The sequence below is a fragment of the Marmota marmota genome, unplaced genomic scaffold (assembly GCF_001458135.2).
Source record: "Marmota marmota marmota unplaced genomic scaffold, marMar, whole genome shotgun sequence".
Taxonomy (NCBI): Eukaryota; Metazoa; Chordata; class Mammalia; order Rodentia; family Sciuridae; genus Marmota; species Marmota marmota.
In genome coordinates, this window is record NW_025999999.1 from 5,627,964 (window position 1) to 5,652,245 (window position 24,282).

General features: G+C 44.6%; 1 protein-coding gene across 3 annotated transcripts; it reads right to left on the reverse strand.

The window, feature by feature from the left end:
- Positions 1-1,463: 1,463 nt before the first annotated feature.
- Pkd2l1 (polycystin 2 like 1, transient receptor potential cation channel) lies at positions 1,464-23,665 on the reverse strand. Of its 3 annotated transcripts, XM_015494652.2 has the most exons (16): positions 23,494-23,665; positions 21,922-22,200; positions 21,335-21,448; positions 10,954-11,081; positions 10,282-10,535; positions 9,054-9,278; positions 8,667-8,895; positions 7,865-8,035; positions 7,509-7,690; positions 7,117-7,237; positions 5,921-6,019; positions 5,611-5,732; positions 4,042-4,168; positions 3,165-3,283; positions 2,796-2,919; positions 1,464-1,745 (listed from the first exon to the last, which is right to left on the reverse strand). In XM_015494652.2, the coding sequence occupies exons 2-16, from the start codon at positions 22,154-22,156 to the stop codon at positions 1,686-1,688; spliced, it is 2,310 nt and encodes a 769-aa protein (XP_015350138.1). In that variant the 5' UTR covers positions 22,157-22,200; positions 23,494-23,665; the 3' UTR covers positions 1,464-1,685. The 3 variants fall into 3 exon arrangements, with proteins under 3 accessions (XP_015350138.1, XP_048663097.1, XP_048663098.1); XM_048807140.1 differs by lacking the exon at positions 9,054-9,278; XM_048807141.1 differs by lacking the exons at positions 21,335-21,448; positions 21,922-22,200; positions 23,494-23,665 and adding an exon at positions 15,131-15,136 and having other exon boundaries at positions 10,954-11,025.
- Between the last annotated feature and the right edge of the window lie 617 nt (positions 23,666-24,282).

The following is a 24,282-nucleotide window of genomic DNA, read 5'->3' on the forward strand; positions in this document are numbered from 1 at the left end:
ATACCAATTCAACGATCCCAGTTTCTTTTAAGTGCAGGCTGGCACCTGCTTCTCTTTTGATACACACTTTGTGTTTGGGGGTGGGGGTGGGGGGCTTTTTTATTCTGAGACAAGGTCTCGAAAGTTGCTTAGGGTCACGCTGATTTGCTGAGACTTTTAATTTGCGATCCTCCTGCTTCAACCTCCTGAGCCTCTGGGATTACAGGCCTGTGCCACAGCACCTGGCAGATACAACCTTTTTTGAAGAGAGCTTGAAACGTAACTTTTTAGGGTTGAGGATATACTCTGGTTGTTTTAACTGCATTTAACAATTTCATAAGTTTCCTAGAGTATAGAGTACTTAGTGGGATGGGAGAACAGAGATGAGGAGGGGATTGAATGAGAAAAAGTGACTGGGAAGCAATGTGAGGTGTAAAATGAATAAGGGTAAAGGTCACAGGAAAGGGAAGAGTTTCGAGTCTCAGAATATAGGGTCATGGTCACTCAAAATCTTAGTGTGGGGGTTTCTTATCTTATCCCTAGTCATTGTCCCTCTGCATACACAAACATACATGCAAGCTACCCCCACCTCCAACCCCTCTTAATCTGACTTTTTCCCCACTGAGAACTGGGTCTCCTTAAGTCATCTGTCTCAATTCTTCCATATGGAACAATCATAGTACCCTCCATTTCAAAACATTTCTACAAGCCAAAAGTTCTTATTTCAGGACTCCTGAGGCAGCCCATCTCCTTCATGTTGTCACTGCTCCTACTCCATACTTTCAAGAGAATATGAACTTATTCCAGACCAAGCACATAATGGCTTGCAGTTCCAAACTCTTTTCTTACTGCTATAGTCCCAGAACCAAATACAAAACCTGGTTTTCTGAAAGAGTTTTATTGATAGTCACCTGGGAAACCCACATTATCCTATGGAAAAATAGAATCAGAGTCTAACACATATTCCAAAGATGTCTGAATCCTGAGGTCATTTTCTTGCCTAATTCCCTTCAGGCTCCATTTCATCTTCTGAATTACAGCCCCCTCAATTCCCAGTGTTAAGTGGAACTCCAGGAGACAGAATTCTCCGGAAAAGCCTTTGTTGACTTTGCTATGGCAGAGCAACACTCTAACAACTCTGCAACTTTGGAATCTTACCTCATCAGAGTCTACTCACCTCTAAGGCTTCCCCTTCTCTTTTACATGGAAACTCTATAAGGGATTACAAGAAACCCATGGATGCTGGCAATAGAGATCTAGATGCACAAATAAGAGTAAGATTTACTGGCAAGTACAGCTAGACACAACCTACTCTCTTAGCTTCTATCTTTTTCACAAATCATGTCTGCCTAGGTGCTTAGGGAGAGTCCTTACCCTCCCTTCCTTTATCCTGTTTGTTATTGACATGGTTTTATTACTATTGCAGAGCTAAGTGCACATGCAGTAAGAAGCCCAGTTGGAAATGTCATTTCACAGAGCTATGTGGCTACACACAGAAACACTGAATCACAAACCTAAACATGATGCCCAGCTACACACAGTAACATTGGCTGAAGAGTCAGGTAAAGGGTGGGACTCAGCAACAGCCATGTGGGACCTACTGCCCTAGAAGTGGAGAGCATGTAGAGAAGAAGCCTCTGTGGAGACACAGAGAGAGGAGCCTGCTACTGATGCTTTAGGACTCTTCCTCCATTCTCCTGGACTTCCTATGGGGCTGGAGTCACAGCTGTGGCTAGCTGCAGGTGTTCCCAAATTGCTTGATCCTCCTGTTGGAATAAAAAGAAATAAGTTATCTTAAGGAATAGTATGTTTCCCACCTTTCTTTTCTCTGGATCTGATTACAGATAATCCAGACTGCTAGAGACTGAATGTTTTTGTTTCACAAAATCATATATTGAAATGCTAGCCCCTAATGTGATGGTATTAGGAGGTGAGACCTTTGGTAAGTGATTAGGTCATGAGTGTGGAACCCTCATGAAGGGGATTAGTGCCCTTATAAAAGAGAGTTCCCAGCTGGGTGCAGTGGGGCACAACTGTAATCCCAGTGGCTTGGGAGGTTAAGGCAGAAGATTTGCAAGATCAAAACCAGCCTCAGCAACTTAGCAAGGTCCTAAGCAATTTAACAAGGCCTTGTCTCAAAATTTAAAAACAAATAAGGACTAGGGATATGGCTCTATGGTTAAGTTCAGTCCCTGATACTGAGAAAAAAAAAAAGAGTTTCCCTTGTTCCTTCTACTATGTGAGGGCACAGCAATCTATGAACCAAGAAGCAAGCCCTCCCAAATTGTGTGAAATATATTTCTGTTGTTTGCAAGCCCTCAGTTTATGATTGTTACCACAAGCCAAATAGACTTAAACACAGACCTTGCTTAGAGGCCAAGGCAGGCCTTAGGCCAGGGCAACAACTTGCAAACCTTTCCTACATCATCACCTCCACTGATATGCTGACAACTATGAACATGTTTCCCTAGGACCCTGAAAACATAGGTCTTTCAAAAATGTTATACTTTTTCCACCACTGAGGGGCTGGGTGTGGTGGCCCATGTCTGTAATCTCAGTGTTTGGGAAAACTGAAGCAGAAGGATCACAAATTTCAGACCAGTTTGGGAAACTGAATATTCAAGACCCTGTCAAAATAAAATTTTTAAAAAAGTCTGGGGATGTAGTTCTGTAGTAAAACACCCCTGGGTTCAATCCCCAGTGTCACAGACAGACACACACATACACAAAAAGTCTCCCCACCCCTAAATGAGTGGGGAAAGATAGTAGAGTTCATCTCTGGAGAACTTAGAGGACCCAGATGAAGGGCCACTCACCACTGCTGGGGAGGGAGTCAGCCACCCCTTCCTCTCCAGCATCTTCAGCTTTGAGCCCACAGAATCAACCTGAGACACAACTCCCTCCAGAACAGTCTCCAGCTGCAGAACTCTCCTCGTGAGCCTGTGAAGGACTGAAGAGTGACCAAGGGAGCAGATCATTGGAGAGATGGGTATCTACAGGGACAGGAATAACAGAATGATGTGTATTTGAATGGGAATAAGGAAGGTGTTGCCCAACCTTGTAGGGAGAATCACAGGGGAGCAAAAGTTCTCCCTGGACTAGGACAGGGAATTGGAAGGTTGTGGAAAGAAACTCAACATAGGATATTACAGACACAGCTACCCTGGGCTCCTGGATTCACGTACAAGTAGAATTCTTCTCTGCAAACCCAGCCTTCTGCTCTGGCAGCCTCTGGGCCCAACTTGCTTGTTGGGCTGTGCACAATTGCCTGACCCAGGTTTTCAATCTCAGCACTGAGGGCCACCTGATCAGGAAGTCAGAGGTTAGAGGGGATAAGATGATTCTGGGAAGGCATCAGCTCGTATTCTATTATCTGCTCTAATGAGCTCTGAGCTTCAGTTCTTTCTATCCCCCTTTCCTCCCAGACTGGAGACAATAGGGTCAGGATGGTGCTGAATTAACTTCTGGAGAGGGAATCACTTCCCAAAGAAACAAAATGTGAACTCTTCAAAGTCTTAAATGAGGTGTTCACTAGAATCCAACTCCATTCGGGAGAGGAGAGACAGTACCAAAATTTTTCATCCTTTCTCTCTGGGCTGCTATCACCTGACCTTGATTTTTTCAGTCTACAGTGTATAGGGATGGAGCAGGCTGAGTAGGAACAGCTGAGGAACTGAAAATCCCAAGGAAGAAGCAGATTTTCAGAGGGAATTGTCAGGACAACTGGTCCATTTTTCCTAAGTCTTTGTTTTACAGTACTTGTTCTCAACCTTGGTTATGCATTGGAATCACCTAGAAAGCTCTAGAAAGTATTGAAGTATGGGCCTCACTCCCGCAGCTTCTGATCTAATTGGTCTAGAATGTGTGGCCTGAGTATAAGGATTTTTAAAGGTTCCTTGGGATATATAATGTGCAACAGTATGAGAATCACTATTCTAGAGAGCTCTTTCCTACTCATCTATGGGAACATTTTCAGTTTGGGTTTGTGATCCAGGCGTGCTGGGGAGAGAGGAAGGGGAGCAACATCCTTATACTGACTCCCCACCAGCCAGCCCTGCTCACTCTCTCCTCCTCCAGGTCCTGTCGCATTTGTTCCTGCTCGTTCTCATCCAGAATGTGATTCCCATCCTGGTCGAACTTGGCGAAGGCAGCTGTGAGCTCAGTGATCTCATGCTCTGCATGCCCCAGTCTGAGGAGAACAGGATCATGAAATGACTTCTGACATGTTGAGGATGTGATCACTCAACTATGGATTCCTAACCCTTTTATTAGCCTCTAGTTAGAGTCTTGATCTCTAAGGCTGGGGTTGTGGCTCAGTGATAGAGCACTTGCCTAGCATTTGTGAGGCCCTGGTTTCCATCCCCGGCACCGCTACCACCACCACCACCACCCAAAAAAAAGGAGAGTCTTGACTGAGTCTTGCTTTCTGGGAATGAAGAGGATCACACAGGAAAGCCAGAATCCCCCAAATCTAGCAATTTTACCTCCAATAAATTGCTTGAATCTATTTCTTCTTCCTGCCCTGACTCCTGATGACTAGATTTAGGGCCTCATGATCTCCTATGGGGGTTATTGCCACATCTCTTTGCCTCTAAACAATCTGCCACTCCCTATGCCCAGCTTCCCTTTACTTCGTGCTCCTGAAATTCATCATCCTTCATTATACAACTAGAGTCACTAACATTTTAAAACACAGGTCTAATAGCTATCTATGGTGGCTCATGCCTATAATCCCAGATACTTGTGAAGCTGAAGTAGGAGGATTACTTGAGTCCACAAGTTTGATAGGAGTCTAGGCAACATAGTGAGACCCTGTCTCAAAAAAATAAGTAAAATAAAATGCAAGTCTAAATATACCCCTTCCCTGCTTAAAAACCCCTCCTGGACATTCTAGTGTGTGGATAGATTTGATGTTCAAAGAAAAAACCTTTCCAAAAGTGGCCCTTGCCCTTTTCTCTGACCTCATCTCCTGCTATAACCCACCTTTTATTTGAAACCTTAGCAATGCTCAGCTACTTATTTCTCTTTTATGAATTCTTAGTTTCACATTCCTATGCCTGTGTATATGACTTAATGTCTCAGAAGGCCTTCCTCTTCTTGTCCACTCACAAGCTATTCATCCTCCAAAACTTTATTAAGAAATAACCTCTTCCAGGAAGCCGACACTTAAGCCTAAATAGAATTGATAACTCTCTTTTCTCCGTGTGCCCTCTCTTTTCATGTCACTTCTGTGATTTGATTTATTTTCCTATGTGTCTATTAGCTCCTACAAGACAAAGGCTTTGTCTCATTTAGTTATGTTGTCCCTTACTCAGTGCCTGGTCCACAACTGGTATTCCCAATGTGTTTGTTCAATGTTTTGTGGAATGAGGCATTTAAACAATAATGAGGAATTATGTTGTTATAAGAACAACTAAGAGTTGTTCAGAAAGGTCCAGAATGTTATAGACTATGGCCCAGATACCTTAGTCTCCAAAAGAACACAATTCTGAAGGTCAGGATAAAAAAAACCTATGAGCAAAGGTCAGAGGTGCACAGACCAAGACCAAAAGCTTATAGACAAAAGATGTATAGTTAATAATCAAGAACTTATTGACCAAAATAAAGAAGATTGAATGTCTGGTTGCTCACTCCCTCAAGGTTTTGGTGAAATCCTCAAACTGGATCTCCTGCTCTCCACCCTGCAGAAACTTCTGCACATCTGAAACCTGTTTCTTCTTCAGACGCAACCGTAGGAGGGTCTTGTTGTAGCCCTGAAAGGGAAAGGAAACAGGCAAAAGTCCCCATAGACATCTCATCATCCTTGGATTCCTCCTCCACCCAAAATATGTCAGGCTTTCAGGAAAAAGTCAAAAGGGCAGCATAGGCTCCTATGACAGCCAGAAATAGATCATTCACAGAGGCAGATGCAGAGAGGAACTCAAGGAGACTGCATAGTCACCTGTTTTAGGAGGTCAGAAAGTTGCAACTCATCCTTCTGTCCAGCCAACTCCTCCTTGACCTCTGAGTATGTGTCATTGATGATAGCTAGGAACATGTTCTGGAGGATAAAGTGGGGACATGGGTCCTCACCCTCAGACCCATTAAAAACATTAAACTCATGCCACAGACACATGTTCTAAAGGGCCCAATGGTCCCAACCTCAGCTTTGTAGCCCACCCTGCCTCTCAGGGTCAGAGAGCCCAGCCTTTCAGCACATTTCTGTTAGGGATGGATCTTGCTCCCTCATCAACCTGGCATTCTCATTCTCAGTTGCTGCATAATCTTTCTGACACAGATACCCCAACATGCCACTTGTTGAAGCTAGGAACTTCTTCTCAAGATGAGAGTAGAACTGTGCTCTCTTTACCATCTGTTCCTCAATTGGTGTCTGTATCCCTAGTGATTGATCAAACAAAGAAACTTCTGGGGCTTAGGACACAGTTCAGAGGCAGACCACTTGCCTAGCATGTGCAAGGCCCTGGGTTTTATCCCTAGAACTGAAAGAAAAAGGAGGAGAAGGGGAGGAAAAGAAGGGAAGAAGGGAGGAGGAGGGGGAGGGTGGAAGGAGGAGGGAGAAGAAGAAGTAGTACAGGAGGAAGAAGAGAGCTAGTGGGGAGAAAGAGAGAGAGAAGAGAAGAGAGAGAGAGAGAGAGAGAGAGAGAGAGAGAGAGAGAGAGAGAGAGAGAAAGAGAAAGAAAGACTGACTTGCTGGCCATGTTAATAAAAATCAAATCCAGATCCCAGATATTTCCCAGTTGGCAGGGAGAGAAAACAACCACCAAATCATAACAGTAGAAATCAGTAAAAGCAATAAAAGATCTCCAGAGGAAGGATCATCTTAGGAAAATAGGCATAGAAGCTTCTAGGGGCAGCTACTTCTCAGGAGGCATTTCCCTCTCCCTTTCCATCCTTGGAGGGTAGGAGTTTGATTTTCCTTCAGGGAAGAAAACCTCCTGACTATGTTGGACATGCTGACCACATTAGCCAGCTCTGGGAAGGTTCAAAGGAATGTCCCCCACCACATGCACACATGCACTCTCTGTCCTTGATTAAAGTAATAACCCATCATAATCCTGAGTAGGGTACAGAAGGGGTCAAAACTCCACCCTGGATGCTCCCTATGTTACCACCCATATCCCCCAAGGGGATCCTCACCAAGAGCACAAAGAAGACGAAGAAGACGTAGGTGACAAAGTAGGCAGGGCCCAGGATGCGGTTGGCATTGTTGATAGTATTGTAGTCAAAGTCCCCAAGAATTATCCGAAACTGAGTGAAACTGAGAGACCAAGTCTGGGCTTCACCCAGAGCCTAAACAAACTCTAGCCCCAATCCATATCCCATCCCACTTAACTAACTTCAGACAGACCCATCACTCCACCTCTGACCCAATCTGATACAAAACAGGTTAGTAAATTACTTGGGCATTCTCCTGGGCTTCCTGAGACTTTAACCCAGACACCTTAACGACAGATATACCCACATGTGTCCCCCATTTTCCCCAAGGAGCTGGAAGGTGAAGGGCAGAAGGTGAAGAGTGGGATACACACATGCACTTGATGAAAGTGCTAAAGTTTTCCACTTGAGTCCCAAAAATCAGGTAGCCAAGCTGGGCATAAGCAAAGAAAACAATGAAGAACATGACGGCGAAGCCCAGGATGTCCTTGGCACAACGGGCTAGTGTGGATGAGAGCTGGGTCATGGTTTTGTTGAAGCTGATGTACTTGAATATCTGCAAAAGCCATGACAAATGCAGTGGTGAAGAAAAAGTGAAAAATGTTAAAAAAAAAAAAAAGCCCATCCCAGGGGAACTATGGAGGCCACAGAAATTAACAAATGAGATAGGCATTAAGGACGGGAGAGTAAGTGCCCTGAGACAGGTCTGGGAAAGGAGAGCCCCAGGTACCTTGATCCAAGCAAAGAAAAGATTGACAGCATTCATGTTGTTGTATTGTGTCTGCCAGAAGGCCAGGAACTCAAAGTCAGCATATGTGTTTGGCTGCTGCAGGAGCTTCCCCATCAGCCGATTCACCTCTAGGGTTCGGAATATGTGGAAACCCATGGCCATAATGGAAAGCTGTCACACAGGGATCAAGGGGTTGTCAGGGAGTCTCAAGGGAAGTTTAAAGATGAGGTCCCACAAGAGAGATGGGGCAGGTAAGACAGGTGGGCTAGAAACACCCCTCCTGCTGAGGTGTTCACTAGCTCAGGTTTAGATAAAGCCAGAGAGGGTGACTGAGAGCAGTTTGAGTGTTCTAAAGCCCGAGAGAAGGCTTTAGGGCCAGTGGCAAATGTATAAGGCCACAAGGAACCAGAGTCAAGAAAAATATTTCTCCCACCCCCACCACTTTCAAACCTTGATCAGTTTATAGATGAAAATGAAGGAGCAGAATATTTGAACAGAAAAGAAAAGGCAGGGCTTTCAGGGGGACAGGTCATAAGGGCAAAAAACAGGAGAGGAAAGAATATCAAGTGTGTAAAAAGCAGAGGCCTAGACCACAGGAGAGGAGAGGACATGTAGGAGATAGGGTCCCCCAAGGGCTGAGTCAGGGGAACCTCACCCTCTCACCCAGGGAGCTGTGGCACAGTGATTTGACCCGAACTCAGAAGGAGGGCTTAGTCTTCAAAAGGAAGAACTTGGAGCTCCCACCAAGATGGATGCCCCTCCTTCCCCAGTATGTTCCATGTCCCAAACATTTGTCCCTCACCAAAATGACCACAAGGTCCAGTACATTCCAGATGCTGCTGAGGTAGTGAAGCCGGTGCATGTGGAGCTCCAGGATCTCCTCCACCACATAGTATAAGATGAAGATGCAGAAGATGATCTCACAGCCAACAATGAAGAAGTCCCAGTTGCTCACATAGCGAATCAGCTTAACTGTGCGAATTTGCCAGGATGGAATGGCACCTCCTGTGGCTGGGAACTCCACCACTAGTCTGTAGGGGAGCAGAGACTGGGGATAGACTGAGAGAATTCCTCCTATATTCCCTCCTTCCCACATCTATCCAAGGCCTATATTTAGGGAAGTATCTCAAGCATAGCACACAGGGACCAGCAGCCAGGGATAGAAGGATACAACAGGAAAAGGGCCCACCTCAGAACACAGAAAAGATTGATGTTGGCATTGTAGACAGAGAAGTCAATGAAGACCACCCTAGTGCCCCTGTCCAGCCACAGCCCCTCTTGAAGGTTCCGAAGTGCCTCTGCACTAGCCTGTCGAGACACTGGAAGGTCCAGGTAGTAGCCACCTCCGCTGTAGCTTGTGAGCCTCCCCCAGTGGGAGGAGCCCCCCAGCTCCTCCTGGGAGTGGTATGTCCACCTGCCACAGAAAAAGCCATCTGAGCAAAGAGAGTCTGAGCCAGCTCAAAAGCTCATCTCCAAGATGATGGTAATGCTTTATGATTTCCTGGACCTTACACTTCCATATACATCATATATCTATGCACACACTATGTGTGTACATATGTATATGTGTATGCATGTATATATAACATGATATATATATACATGTTATATACAATATGTATTTCACACATATTATTTTGGTTGATTCTAATAACAACAAGAAGTGAGAAGGGAGTAAGTATTATCCACATTTTACAGAAGAGGAAACTGAGATTCAGAGTTTTCCAAGATAAGTAGCTATATAGTGACAGAATGGAAACTCAAATGTAAATCTCCTCATTTTCCACTATTTTTTCAATGACAAAGACAAGTTCCACTTTTGCCCAAACCAGAGCAGGCTCCATAAGGGAGGTACCTTGACTGTAAATACAGAAAAGATTCTTACTGCTCTCATGGCTGTTTGACCCACAGATTCCCCGTTCTACCACCTCAAATTTCTAAGCTGGACCCCTATTTCCTCCCCATTCTGTCCTGTCCATCCCCTTCTTCTACTTCCCTCATCTCATCCATCTGAAACCTCTTGTTTCTCCCCCATGAGTCTCAAGGGCTGGGTTCTCCAGCCACGACTTGTGTGACAGTGTCAACTTCACCCCTTCATCACACTCCCAAGGGACTTCTGCACAGAGATGCTTTCCCTGTGGGGACTGCCTGCAGAGAAGGGTCAGTGTAATTGTGACCTGTATGTGGAAAGAGGTTCAGAGGCTACAGACTATCTGCTAGTCTGTCTCCTCTATGCCTGAATGACACACGCCAATGTCCTCACAGTTTGCACTTGGGACTCAGGGAGATGCCCATCAAGTCCCCTGAAGTGTAAACCCCTAAGGCCCTTGAAGCCTTGGCAGAAGTAGTTCTCACTCCTTGAGATGATGTCAGGTTCAGAGGGGCAGCCCTATGGCCTTGGTTGGGGGCTCACTCACGCTGTGTCATTGAGGAGCCCAAAGGGGAGTTGCTCTTCTTTGTCTGGAGAGTAGACATCATAGCAGCTCAAAATGTCGTCACGGAAGTCCTCATGCACCACACAGGAATCATTGCGGACCCGCAGCTGCCGCAGCCTTGGGACCCCCAGGAGCAGGTTCTCATAGTAGATGAAGGAGTGCGAGCCGTGGCCCAGGCTCTGGTTGTTGTACCACTTGGTCCAATACAGACTGTCCAAGAGTGGGCCCTGGGCAAACTGGACCACAGGTTGGGTTGGGCTGACCCAGCCTCCTCCTGACTACTGATCTTCATCCTGACTCTCTGGTCACCAGTTTGTCTCCAGTGTCTTTTGTTTGAGCCCTCAACTGACCAACTGACCCAGGGACCTTGACCAGATCCTGAACTGACTCTATGTGTAAAATGCATTTTGAGGTTCAGCCCACCCTCTTATTCCCAATTCTGGTCTAACCTCTGATTCGTTCTCTTATCAACATCCAGATCCCTCCCCCACCTCTACCTCAACTCCAGGCTAACTCATGACTCAGCCTGATTCCTGATTGACCTTATCTTTGAGCATATGGTCCATTGCCTGGTGTCTGGCATCCCCATGCTCTGGCCTGTGATTTCAGGCCATTGAAAAGGAGAAGATAGACAGGAGGCAATTTCATACTCACATCCCAGAAGTCTGCCATGCTGCTGATGTCCTGGAAGGAGACTCCAGTATTTGACGGGGTATGTAGGAAGAGCTCAGACATCACTTTGGTGTAGTAATAGGCACTGGAGCTTGTCATCCCATAGGTCACTAGAAAACAACCCCAGAGAATGTGTCATTCTCATAGTTCCCATCTCCATTCCCCAGAGGTGACAGGAAAGCCCACTGCCCTTGGAACAGAGGTGCTGCCTACCTACCCTTAGAGATAGCTGGGGAGGCTGATGGTGGCTCTGGGGGAAACTAGGGAATGCATTAGGGAAGGGTAAGGCCACAAGGCTTCCTCTTTTCCTCCCAACTCACCTCAGAGAGACTGAACTCCACTCAGTAACTCTCTCTTGATATTGCCATTCTAGAATTTTACTTTTCTCTCCTGACTCAATTTAATTCCTAGTATTTACTCCCCAGAGGCAAGATATTTCTGTCATCTGCTTTGGACGGTGCTTCCTTTTATTTTTCTTCTCTTTATGCCTTTTGGAAGTGCCTCCAAATTCTAGATCACTCCAAAACTCTGGCCAAACACTTTACAATACAACACTTTTTTTTTCTTAAATTTACAATACAGATGTGGTCTCCTGGCTTCTTGAGTCAGTGACTCTGCAATCATGGGAGCAGCAGGCATGGCTAGTGCATCCTGATGGGCACATTTGTCTCCTGAGAGAGGGACTCAGAGCATCCCAGATTAAAAAGACCTGGATCTCCCTCAACTGCTCATAAGCACACACCCAGTCCCATGTGCCTAAAGTGGATCTCTCAAGGGACCCTCCCCAGGATTCCTGGTTAAAAGAGAGGATTTGAAGAGAATATATCACTTATTTCATAGATTGTCTCTCAATTTTGGTTTGTTTGGCACTTCCTTATGATTAAATTTAACTTACACATTTTAAGGAGGAGTGTCATACTGGTAATATTGTGTTCTTCTCAGAGCATCACATCAGGAGGGACGTACTATTTGTTTGTCTCCTTACTGGGGAAGTTAACTTTGATTCCTTTTTAAGGTAGTGTCTACCAGGTTTCTCCAGTGGCAAATTATGATTTTTCATTTTATGGTTAATATGCATTGTGTGGAGATACCATGTAGATATCTTCTTACTCACCAATCTCTTACCTACTAGATGAAAGTCTATTGATAACTTTGATTATTATTAATATGATTACCAAATGGTGATTTTTTTCAATCCATTATTCCTTCTGAATTAATTAGTTGTATTATTTTGAGAAAGAATTTCCCTTGCTCCTTATTCATTTATGTGTATCAGTTTGAACTCATGGATTCTTGGCTTCCCCTTACTATGGGTTGTAATTTGTTATTATTGTTTATTTTGTTACTCAAAATTTGAGGGCCAGGTCATGAAAGACATAGAAAGAGTAAGGACTTTTCAACCTTAAAAGGGGATAAACAAAAATAAAAATTAAATGTAATATGAGATCCTGTAATGGATCTTGGACTATAATTTTTTCTTTTGCTTTAATAGCTATTAATTAGTGAAATTGCAATAAATTCTATTCATTAGATAACAATGATGGATCAATGATAATTTCCTGTTTTTGATAAGAGGATAGTCTCAGTTTTTTAAAAGTATTTTTTAGTTATACATGGACACAATATCTTTATTTTGTTTATTCATTTGTATGTGATGCTGAGGATTGAACCCAGTGCCTCACATGAGAGAGGCAAGCACTCTGCCACTGAGCCATAATCCCAGCCCGAATATTCTCGGTTTTAAAAATATACTTTAAGGTATTTAAGAATAATGGGACATTTTAGCTGCAGTTTACTCTTTTTGATGGTGGTAGGTACCGGGGATTAAATTCAGAGGCATTTAACCACTGAATCACATACCAGCCCTATTTTGTATTTTATTTAGAGACAGGGTCTCACTGAGTTGCTTAGTGCCTCACTTTTGCTCTGGCTTTGAACTCATGATCCTCCTGTCTCAGCCTCTCGAGCCACTGGGATTACAAGCATGCACAAGTATGTCCGGCTGCAATTTACTCTTAAAAGTAGTGGTGTGTGTGTGTGTGTGTGTGTGTGTATGTGTGTGTGTAAAATACTCATATCTGGGTAAAGAGTAGGAAATATATATATATATATATATATATATATATATATATATATATGAATCAGAGATGAAAAAAGGCTATCACAATGAATACCATCTATTGGTCATTCACGAGGTGTAATCAGCCTATGTCATTAGGAAAAGTTCAGTTCAGTTCATAATTGCTGTGTGATCTCTCAGCAGACAGAAGTTTCCTGCGGGAATCCACTTTTCATGTCCAGAAAACACCATTTTTCAGATACTAAGGCCAGATGTGAATTAGAGAGAAGTGAAGGTGGTATGTCTGAACTTTGTTTATATATATATAAAACATGAAAATGTTTAATATAGTATTTATCAGCCTCTTGTGAGCAATTCCCTTCAAGAATTTTCTTTATCAGATCTTGGGCCATATTTTATGTCACCATCCCAGAAAGGGAACAACTGGGGTAGATAGGAGTTTGTCTATAATCTTGGAGGAAATGCGGGGGGGGGGGGGCAACGAATGAACCCTGATTTGGTACTTAACATCATACTTCTTGCAGGCTGGGGTCCAGGGAATCAACAAAGAAGAAAGCACTATTTCACATTTCCCCACTCTACTCTGTTAACAAAGTTCAGACATACCACCTTCACTTCTCTCTAACTCACATCTGGCCTTAGTATCTGGAAAATGGTGTTTTCTGGATATGAAAAGTGGATTCCCGCAGGAAACTTAACTTCTGTCTGCTGAGAGATCACATAGCAATTATGAACCGAACTGAACTTTTCCTAATGACATAGGCTGATTAAACCTCATGAATGACCAATAGATGGTATTCATTGTGATAGCCTTTTTTCATCTCTGATTCCAAGTTAAATGTCCAGAATTAATATTGCTCTGGAGGGCTATCAATAATTTATGGAGGCATAATATCTACAATCATTACTCAAGACAGTAAAGATTATGGCTTCTAAGATAAATGGCCTTCTAAGATAAATTTACCTGGTCAAATGCTTCTTGACACATGGAAATTCAGTATTCATACTTCTTTGTAACTCTGATTAAAATACATTGAATTGGTAAGATCAAGAAGGAAACTTAAAACCCTTTAAAGTGAGGGTCTAAACTTGGTTTAGTACTTATTTAACACCTTCTTTCTATCTAAATACCCTCTCTTCCTTGTTAATTCTTATTTCTGAAAATTTTGTACTTTGTGCAAAGGTACACCTTAAGGTATTTAGGAATAATGAAGCATTATGTCTGTAATTTACGCTCAAACAGTAATTATATGTAAGTGGGAGTGAACATAAATGAGAGATGCTTTCCATCACTATTTTGTGAAGCTCAAACTATTTCAAATACTCCACATTTTGATATTTAATAGACAAAATTATCAGTTTATGAATGTGAATTATTACAGACTTCTTATATATATTAAACAGACATTGTTCAAAAATCTACAATTGTACAAAATACCTTGCTATGTATCATGATTTCTATCCTCAAAAAGTTCTATTGAGGAAGATGGCCCCAAATAAACTTGGTGTCATCAAATGAGTATAAATTTCAAGCCAGACAGAACCTAGGTTCAAATCCCAGCTCTGCCACTTACAATATAGACTTAGCCTCTGAGTTTCAGCTTTCTCAGCTATAAGGAAAGGAATATAGTACCTTTCTTACAAGTTGTGAAGTTAAAGATGATGTCTTTAAATTGCACGGAAAACAGCAGATGCTCAATACCTACCAGTAATCCTGTTATGTGCTCCTCAGGGATAAGGACTGTGCTTTGTTCATTTTGCATAGTGCCTGGTGTTTAATAACAACTTCTTATTTTTCTTCTTATTATTAATTCAATCCCACTAGGGACTGAACCCAGGGGCACTTTACTCCTGAGCCATATCCCCAGCCCTTTTTAATTTTTATTTTTTTTGTTTTGAGGCAGGGTCTTGCAAAGTTGCTTAGGGCCTTGCTTAGTTGCTAAGGCTGGCTTTGAATTTGCAATCCTCCTGCTTTGGCCTCCTGAGCTGCTGGGATTACAGGTGTCTCTTGTGTGTGAGCCCCACATCCTCTGTTCCTGTGAAGATACTTTGAATGGCAGCCATCCTGCTCACGTTAACCACACGTCTGAAGCAAACATGGCCCTCTCAAGGTAATTTATTTTATGCATTTACTGTTTACCAAACAAACGTCTGTGTACTCGAGTGTATTTGGCAGCATTGTCGACGGCGCCCCCCTGTGTTTGCCTGAGATACTGCGCTCAAGGTAGAGGTTCCACTCTGCTCATCACTGCAATTTGCACATTGCTCCGTGGACGCTCAGAGGCCTGTGTTCTGTCCCTGTTAATGGAAGCGTGCTCTGAACCTGTCTGCCTCCCTCCGCTACTCATTGCCTTCGATCTCAGCCCCCAGAGGGTGTCCACAACCACTTGGGACAGAAGGCAAAAGTGGAATTCAGACAGAAGCTTGATTGGCTCTTCAGTGACAAGCTTGGTCTTGCTGTGGCCCAGACATCAGCCTGCCCAGAATTGCCAGGAGGCTTTGGCAGACTCACCGTGCCACAGCACAGTCCTTCCTTTGCTGAATTCAGTGGACACAGGCGGACTGGTGTGTGGCCAGAGGGGTGCCACAGCACAGCAGTCCTCAGATGCCTACCTTCCACCTTCCTTTCGAAATCACAGACAACTCACTGAAGTGTCTCCAAGGAGAACAAGTTTTACCAAAAGGAATCCTTCTTCATTTAACTGATCAAATGGATGAATCTGACCCTCTAGGTTTCTTTCCCCAGCGGGGAGCTGGTCTGAGTATTGACTGTTGGCTTCACTGAAGCATCTTACCCTGAAGGCCTGAGAAGAAGCACAGTGGCCAAGCTGGGCTTAACTAGTAAGCCGAAGTTGGCCACGGCTGCTGGAGGCTTCCTGCTCAGAGGAGACAGGGAACTGAAGGAATAGTCGGGGGTCAGAGAGACTAGGTTGAGTCTGGTTTTCCAGATGAATGAGAAGGAAAGGATTGGTGGAGGGTTTGATGCTACAGTCGGAAGATTTGCAAATGCTAACACATTCCTGTGTGAGGCACATCACCATTTGTCAGTTATTGTGAATATGTGTATTTTAAGCAATAAGATTCAGCTGGTTAGATTTTTCTGGGCAGTCTCAGTGACGCATTTCCTGTGTTGTGATTGTTCTGAAGACAGAGTGGCTCTAACCACTGTGAGAAGCCCAAATAAAAATTCATCCCCCCCCCCCAAAAAAAAGGGCTAGGGATGTAGCTCAGTGGTACAGCACTTGCCTAGTATATGCAATCCCTAGATTTGAAGTGGGGGGATAATGGGGGAAGAAAGACAATTATATTCCAATCTCCAAGATCACTTCATCCTCTCCAAATAATGAATGATTCTACCAAACTATGGATAGAACCTTGAAACCCACTGAAAGGAAGCAGAGCTAATCAAGGTAGGCTTTTCTTCACAGCCAGCAATGGGTAAAAAGTATCTAGTCAACATTAGTTGTTGGGCAGACATGAGTCATCAAAGGCCAAAGGTTTCTGCCCTCTTCCCCACTCCATGGTAATCAGACCCAGTCTTGTTCTGGCTCAGAGCATCTCTTACACAGGGCCAGTCCCAGGTGTACCTTTGAGATAACAACATGTCTCCTAAAACAAGCAGCCATTGTTTCTACACAAAGACCTTCAGTGTCTCCTTCCTCAGCAAAAGGTCATAGCCATTCTTCTTTCAGAAAAGACAAAGAAAGGGCTGGAAACCCTTACATATCATGGTGGTGGTGTTGGGGCAGGCAGGAGAGACAGGCAGGAAGATCCTTCATTCTCTAGCACTTTCCCTGCTGAACAATACCTGGGACAGGATGGACTCCACCACTCAGGAACTGTATTTGTAATGTCATTTTCCTTATCTTCAGAATAGAAATAATAACATCTATCCCTTACAGGATTGCTGTCAGGGTGCAATGAGATCCTAGGTGTGAAAGCTCTTTGTGAGGCTTCAAGGGCTGCACAGCTGATATTGTTATGGTGAGAAGATTGATGGTTCCCCCACATTGCCTGCATAAAAAAGATAGCTCTGTTCAGCCAGAACAGTCTCCGAATAGCCACTAAGTTCCTGGGATAAAGCATAGTGGGGAGAGATGTGGTCAGTACAGCTGTCTGAGCTAGGCTCCTAGGGCCCATCCCAGGCCAGATTGCTGCCCAGGTGATGTGCAAATGTGTTGTTTTTTTCTTTTAGCTCCCAGGAACCAGGTGCTGGAAATCAGAGCCCTGGTGCTTGGTTCCCTACCCAGGGTCTGGAGGTCCAGCTTCTCCATGATCCCTCCCTTCTCCTTTTCCTTCTTAAAGAGTGTCTTATGCAATTTACACAAAATAAGTGTTATACTCTAAAACATAAAGAAACTATCCACCCTCATTAGTAATCAAACCCAAGAAAATTAAGGCAATTGTACCATTTTATACCTATTTAATACTAAAAGGTAAGAATGAGAGAATCCAATTTTCATGAGGTTAAGATGAAATTGATGTGATCTTATAGCAGTAGTGGCATAGAGACAAAATGATAGCATTTTGTCTCTAGTACCAAGGAAACAATCCTATCTATTGGTCTAATATTATGACTCTTTGGAAGTTCCCAAGGAAACAATCAACAAAAGTGAAAAAAAGAATTGTGTGTGTGTATGTATGTATGTGTGTGTGTATACCCATAAAAGGCAGATATTGAAATAATAATGTAAATGTTTTATTTAATTGCAGTATAACTATAATCATTAAAATGAAAATTTATAAAATACTCAGAAACATGAGAACATATTTAAGATGGATTTCTAAATGAAGGTGTGTGACATAATACAACTAAGTAACTTTGATCCCCATTGAGAATGTATCACCTAATTGCAGATGGCAGAGTTCAGGGAGGCTAACAGAACAGGGCGCAGACGCTAGGATGTTGAGGCCAGCATATTGGAGAGTGCGAAAATAGACTTATTGAGACCATAATCAAGGTCCATAATGCCCAAAAATTTACCTGAAAGAAGGAAGAGTCAGGGAAAGGATGGAATTAGCATGAATATTATTTTACTATTTGTTGGAAGAACCCTCAGAATATGAAGTTTTCCAAGTTTCACAGCATTCTTGAGGAGTCTGGTATTTTGAGGGTGAAGACTTTAATTCTCAAGGTCAAAGGCAGTTCAATGGCACATCTTCAGGTCATATAATGAATGAAATGACTTCAAGGAGTACTAAGATCCCAACTCCAGAGAAGCTGAAGGTTTTCAGAGATTTAAAGGTATCAGGTTATTTCTCCTTCCTTTAACCTCCATTGCTCCCTGGGTTCATGATGCTGCAGTACAGATTTATAGTCTGCACAGTAGACCTCACTTACCATGTGCCAGAGAGACAGACAGACATGCTAAATTCTTAGCACAATATTGGGGGGCTATTTCATTCCACCATCACAGCCATCTTATCAGGTGGACGTGATCACTACCCAAGGCTAAGAGAAATTAGCAAACTTGCTCAGATCACACTCGAAAGTGCCAGGCCTTGAACCCAGACAGTCTGACTAAGAGCTCCAGTGCTTAACCAGCACGCTAAATCAACTAAACTGACTCAGTGACCCTGGTAAGAATGGTGTGAGGGTTAAATAAAATATACCGGCCGATGTGCTCAGCACAGGACCATCACCTTTCCTGCTCAAATTTCCCAGAGACACCTCTGTGCCCAGGACTTTCTTCTCCCTCCAGAATTAGGAGAACTCAAATGTATCATGTCACTCCTATGCTTTGAACCCTTCAGTGGCTCCTTCAGTGGCCCCTTCAGTGTCCCTTCCATGACATGCCCAAACAGGCCCTTGCTGGCCTTCCTTGCTTACACAGCAGCCTTGATCTCTTCACCTCTCTGCTCCTCCCCATCTCTGCTCCAGCCACAATGATGCACCTTCACTAAACTGTGCCCTCTATCCCTGCTGGGCACATGCCAACCTCTCTTCCTAGAAACTTCTTATCTCTTCATTTTCCTTTCAAGAGGCTAAATCCTCTTTCTCAATTCTCAGCTTGAATGTTCACTTCTTTGAATGTTCACTTTTTGATCCACCAGAAGTAATAGCATCCCAGGTTTTAGCTGTCAGATTGCCCAAGGAGTATTTTGTCCAATAATGGGCATCAAATTGATCAAGTCTGGAGACAGGAAAACCAGCATGGTGAACACTCTGAAATGGGTTTTAATATATGTCAGGCACTGAGTCTCAGCCTTCAGGGAGAGTAGCCCACATAATACTCACACAATCATATTGGATCAAGTAATTACTGGTGAGGAAATTGACAATCAAAGAAATTAGACAACTTGCTCAAGTTTTCTCAAATGGTAAATGGCAGAGTGTGGTGTTTGAAGCCAAATCTGTGCAGATTCAGAGCCTACACCTTCAATCTCCACATAATACCACCCTGAACACCATGTTATGATGACTGCTTTCTTGAGAAAATAGACATTATTTAAGCTGGGGAACAGATGACTAAGGAGAAATATGGTCACTATGTTCATTCCAACGGTTGAAAGGCTATTCCATCAGAAAATAAATGGAAAGTAGATGGCTCGATTGAAGAAAATCCTAAAAAGGAGAAGGTGAAGCCCTCTGGGTAAAGGCGCAAGTATCAGTCATCTCTGTCCCTCAGTTCAATGTCTGGCACAGCAGAAGGAGCTCCATAAATGGAAAGAAAGAGAGCTGCCCACAGCAAAGTGGGTTCCCTGTGAGACTGTGAAATCCCCATGGACACTCCCCAGGCTGTGCCCGCTTGGACATCAGCAAAGCCACGCAGGAGGGGTAATAGGGAAAGAGTTCTCTGCTTATTCTATACCCTCATTCGAAGATTCTATAGTTATTAGACTGAGTCTTTGATTTAAACTTTGGCAAGTCACAGACCATCTGGCACTCACAAGTGCATTGAGCTTTTAGGAAGAGGAGACCATAGGATGATGGGACTTCTGGGCTTCAGGACTCTAGCTTCCACCTAGATGTCTTGATCATCTGCAGAAAAAGGCTGTTTGTGTATTTCAGCTGCAGTCATGGGATGTGAGGAAGGAGAGGACCCTCATTCCTAGCAGATGGTTAGAATGGAAAATCAGTACATCAACAAATGAGTCTCTGACAGTCATGTTCTGAAAGGAATCCAATGGCCCCACAATGTGAATCCTGGTCTGACCACTGTCCCTACACAGTCTCCTCTGCACTGTGCTGTGTATAGGAGGAAAGCCCCCAGAGCAGACCCCTCTGCCCAGCACAGTGAGTCCCCACAGCACACAGCAGAAGCAAGTACATCTGTCCAGCCCCCAGGGGTCCCACACAGTGGGGATGATTCACAGAGATGATGACATTTCCTATCAACACCTCTGTTATGAGAACTTTACATCTCACTTTCCAAGGATTTGTGCACCCTCAAATCACAGAGCCTGCTGAGGATGAGTAAGTAAGGAGGCACCACAGCTGGGTTGAGCGTCAGTCACCACACACACACACACACACACACACACACACACAACACACACATACAACTATATAGGCATCACCAGCAAGCAGGTAAAACCCCTCTTAAAGGAAGGAAGGAACTGAATATAAAGGTTTTGCCCTCATCTGTACAGCCTAGGAGCCTCTGCATGGCTCAACTTCATTATCACCTACAGTCCTTTGAGTTTATCTGTCATAGGCTTCCCTGTGATCTTTCCACTTGCTTCTCTGAGCTTAGACACCAAACCTCCCCAGCTTGGGTGCACAGCTAGAGCTTCATAGAAGCTGCCCCAGCTGCCTGTGGGTGACAGGCTCTCCCCTGGGACTCCACCACACCCTCCATCCTCACTCTCTTCTCAGGGATCTGAGCTCGAAGGCTCCACAATTGTCTTCTTCCTGCCCCTAAAGAGTCATGGACCAAATGTAGCACAGTAACTAACCACATGAAAACCACAAACAGAAAGGAGTGATCTTCCATTCTTTCCAGAAAGGTAAAAAACTTCCACCTTCCAGCAGAAAACAGTGGCTGCTGAGTCAGTGTCAGGAATTTGCACTTAAAACCTGGGTTCCCCTTGTTATTCTGTACAAAACCACTTTCATGAACCCACCTTCTTTCACTGATTGCAGTGACAAGTTCTTTGTCAAAGAAATGCCTTAGGCTGAAAAGGCAGTAAACAGGAGCTGAATGTTGATATACATAGCTCCCAGGGTGCAGTCTGCTCACACAGGTGGACACGGCCCTACAGGCATCACCCACACACATGTGCATGCAGATGTTGCACATACCGCCCACTGAGACGTCCACGGAGGCAGATGCTACTTACACAGACAGATGTCCAGCAGGAACACCGTGTACACCAGAAGCTCTCGAAGGGTGGTCTTGACATACAGTTCTCGGTTCTCCACTGTGTTCTCAGTCAGGGTTGTTCCCCAGAGTCCTAAGAGTATTGGAGGGATGCCAACATGTTTCCCCCCAGTACCCCTCCCACCTGTCCTTGGACTTCACCCCATCTCCTTACCCATCCCTTGTCCCCTGACAGAATTGGTTCCTCTTCCCACACCAGGCCAGCCCTGTTCCAATCTCCCTGAAGCAGATGGGTGAGGGCTCAGAGTTGCAGAGAGCCAAGTCATGAAAGTTAGGCACCTGTTCCAGGTGGGGAGGTCTAGGGCCTCATCCCAGCTGTGTCCTCCCTCAACCTGATTCCCATGCACCCCAATGGGCCCCCAGAGGAATGACTGTGCCAGGTGCCCCCCTGGCAGACCATAAGACTGGCCTGTGTGTCCTGGGGCCAGGCTCCAACACAGGCAAGTTACAAAGGGACACTGAGAATTCACCTCTTCTTCAGTACCTTTTCACTCCTCAAAATTTCTGGCTCCAATACCCCAGAGAAGCCCTCCCCACACCCAGTACCTCTGATGCTGTGACAGATATGGAGGCAGCAGCTGGACACCAGGGTCCCTTGTGTCTTCTCCTGGGGTCCATCTTCAGGCTTCTTGGGTTGTGCCCGTGGGAGCCCCACACTGGAGATGGTGCAGATCCTCAGCGTCCCATGTGGAGAAGGGGAACCACTGTAAGCAGGGTTGTCCCAAGCTCTGTTCCCCAGCTTCTGCATCTCCTGCCCTTCGGGACTTTCCATGGCATTCATGCGGATGGAGGTGGGATCCTGGCACTCCAGGTGCCCACTCTCTCCTGGAGAAATGGGGGACAAAGGCACAGCCTGGCCTACCCCACAGAGGCCTGGTAAAGGGATTCTGAGAGCAACTGCTTTCACCCAGCCTCTGCCTCCTGCCTTGGGAGGGAGTCTGTGACTGGCTAGGGGAGGGAGCAAGGAAGGACAGAGCATGGGGCTGACCATCAATCCTGTCAGGGATTCTCTCTCTCTCTCTCTCTCTCTCTCTCTCTCAGTCTCAGGGCACAAAAGAAAGGGGCTTTGAGGGAAATTGGAGTCAGGGTTTAAAGAGGAGAAAGAGGGGAAGGGGAAGGTGATGTTCAGGTAGAGCAGAAGTGGGATGGGTGACAGAGGTGAGTGCTGGGGGAGCAGATGGTGCCTGGGGAGGGATGTCCTGAGTCCCAGTGGAAGAGATGATGAAAGGGTAGTAAGAGGAGCTGAGGGAAGAGGGAAGCTGCCAGACTTCACTGGAGGTTGGAGCTGATTTCCACTAAAAGCACCTCAAAGGGCCGACATGGATCGGGGTGGGGACCAAAGCCGGGGATGGAGACTGAGAGGTGCTGCCTCCCTACCAGGCTCAGCCAATGGGCTCTTCAAGGTCTCCTCTTGAACTGTCTGTCCCCTAGTGAGTGGTGAAGGGCATTTCCCTTCCTTACCCACCCCCATAGCCACAGGAAAGAATAATGGCAGGAGAAGCCCCTGCCTTGGATCTTAGGGGACAGATTCTTTGACCCCTGATGGGGATTGAAAAAGGACTGAAGAGGTTATTGGATTAATCTAATAATCCAGATTATTGGATTCTTTTCTGAGGTTTGCCCTCCATGGCTCATGGATGAGGCACACCCATATAAGGGTGTTTTGGGGGTATTGGATTCAATTTAGGAGAAGTCTGTGTCCTGCTGGAAAGAATGGATGAGAGAGTTAAGGGGCAAGGACAATATCACCTGGGACTCCTTATGGAGGTGGTGGGTGGAGTGGGTATCTGGACCCAGCCTAGAACTCTAATACTGGGCCTAGAACTGCAGTCAAGAGCACAAAATGGCAATACAAAAGATACTGGGATTGGTCTGCTTTCTCTCTACCTCAGGTCTCTTGCCATTGCTGAGACTGGCTTTGAACTCACGATCCTCCTGTCTCAGCTTCCTGAGCCACTGGGATTACAGGCGTGCGCCACCGTGCCTGGCAGTCTGGAGTGTTTCCATAAGGAGATCTTGCTCCCAGAAAACCCAGAGTTGGACTGAGCCATTGGATAACACAGTGTGCCCCTTCTAAGCGCGCAGCTCTAAGACTGGTTTGAAACCCCGCTGTTGTACCTGAGTCAGCTGCATGAATCTCTTGTCCTAGGTCCAGACATTAGGAAGGAGGTGAACTTCCTGCTTGGACTGGAATGAGTCGTGACTGTCAGTGAGTCTTCCTAGATGCCCAGTGCCCATCTCTCCTCCGTACCAAACACTGACTGACATGCACTCTGAGGTGACTGTTTTCTCTGGGGAAAAAAGGTCAGGGAACTGCACCATTGCTGAACACCTTATATTAGAATAGCTGAGTGGGAAGCTGGTGAAACTACTCAGCAATCAACAGTTTCCTGAATGTGAATTCAGAAGCAAGAGCTCCTTTCCTTCATTCCCTCGAACCCATAATCCCAATCTAAGAATCTATTCTGATATTCCCATCAGCATCATTGATAACAGTTTTTTAAAACAGAAAAAAGAGATCCTAAAGTTTCAACATTTAGAAAAAAGTTCCATAAATTATGATACTTCACATCAGAACAATCATGCAGAAATTAACATTTAACTATATTTAATGTCAAGAGAAACTCCTCTTCACATGTTGTGTGAAAAATCTGGAATACACGCCTATAATATAGCAATTTTAAATGTATGTTATACTTACTTTGATGCACAGAGTAAAATGAATTAGAAATTATCAGGGGTAATTTCTGGATGGTATAATTACAGATGATTTTTCTTTTCTTTTATTTTTTTGTAGATGTAGATGGGCAGCATGCCTTTATTTTATTTGTTTATTTTTATGCTAAGGTTTGAACCCAGTGCCTCACACGTGTTAAGCAAGTGCCCTGCCACTGAGTTACAGCCCTA

What these genes read in the sequence shown, in the direction of transcription:
- Pkd2l1 (XM_015494652.2), bottom strand. Translation starts at nt 22,156, where the DNA reads ATGAATGCCATGGAAAGTCCCGAAGGGCAGGAGATGCAGAAGCTGGGG. An exon ending in AGGACCTGGAGGAGGAGAGA is followed by an intron (nt 3,284 to 4,041) that starts GTGAGCAGGGCT and finishes CTTCCTGATCAG; the next exon opens with GTGGCCCTCAGTGCTGAGAT. An exon ending in TGCAGAGAAGAATTCTACTT is followed by an intron (nt 2,920 to 3,164) that starts GTACGTGAATCC and finishes AGTCCTTCACAG; the next exon opens with GCTCACGAGGAGAGTTCTGC.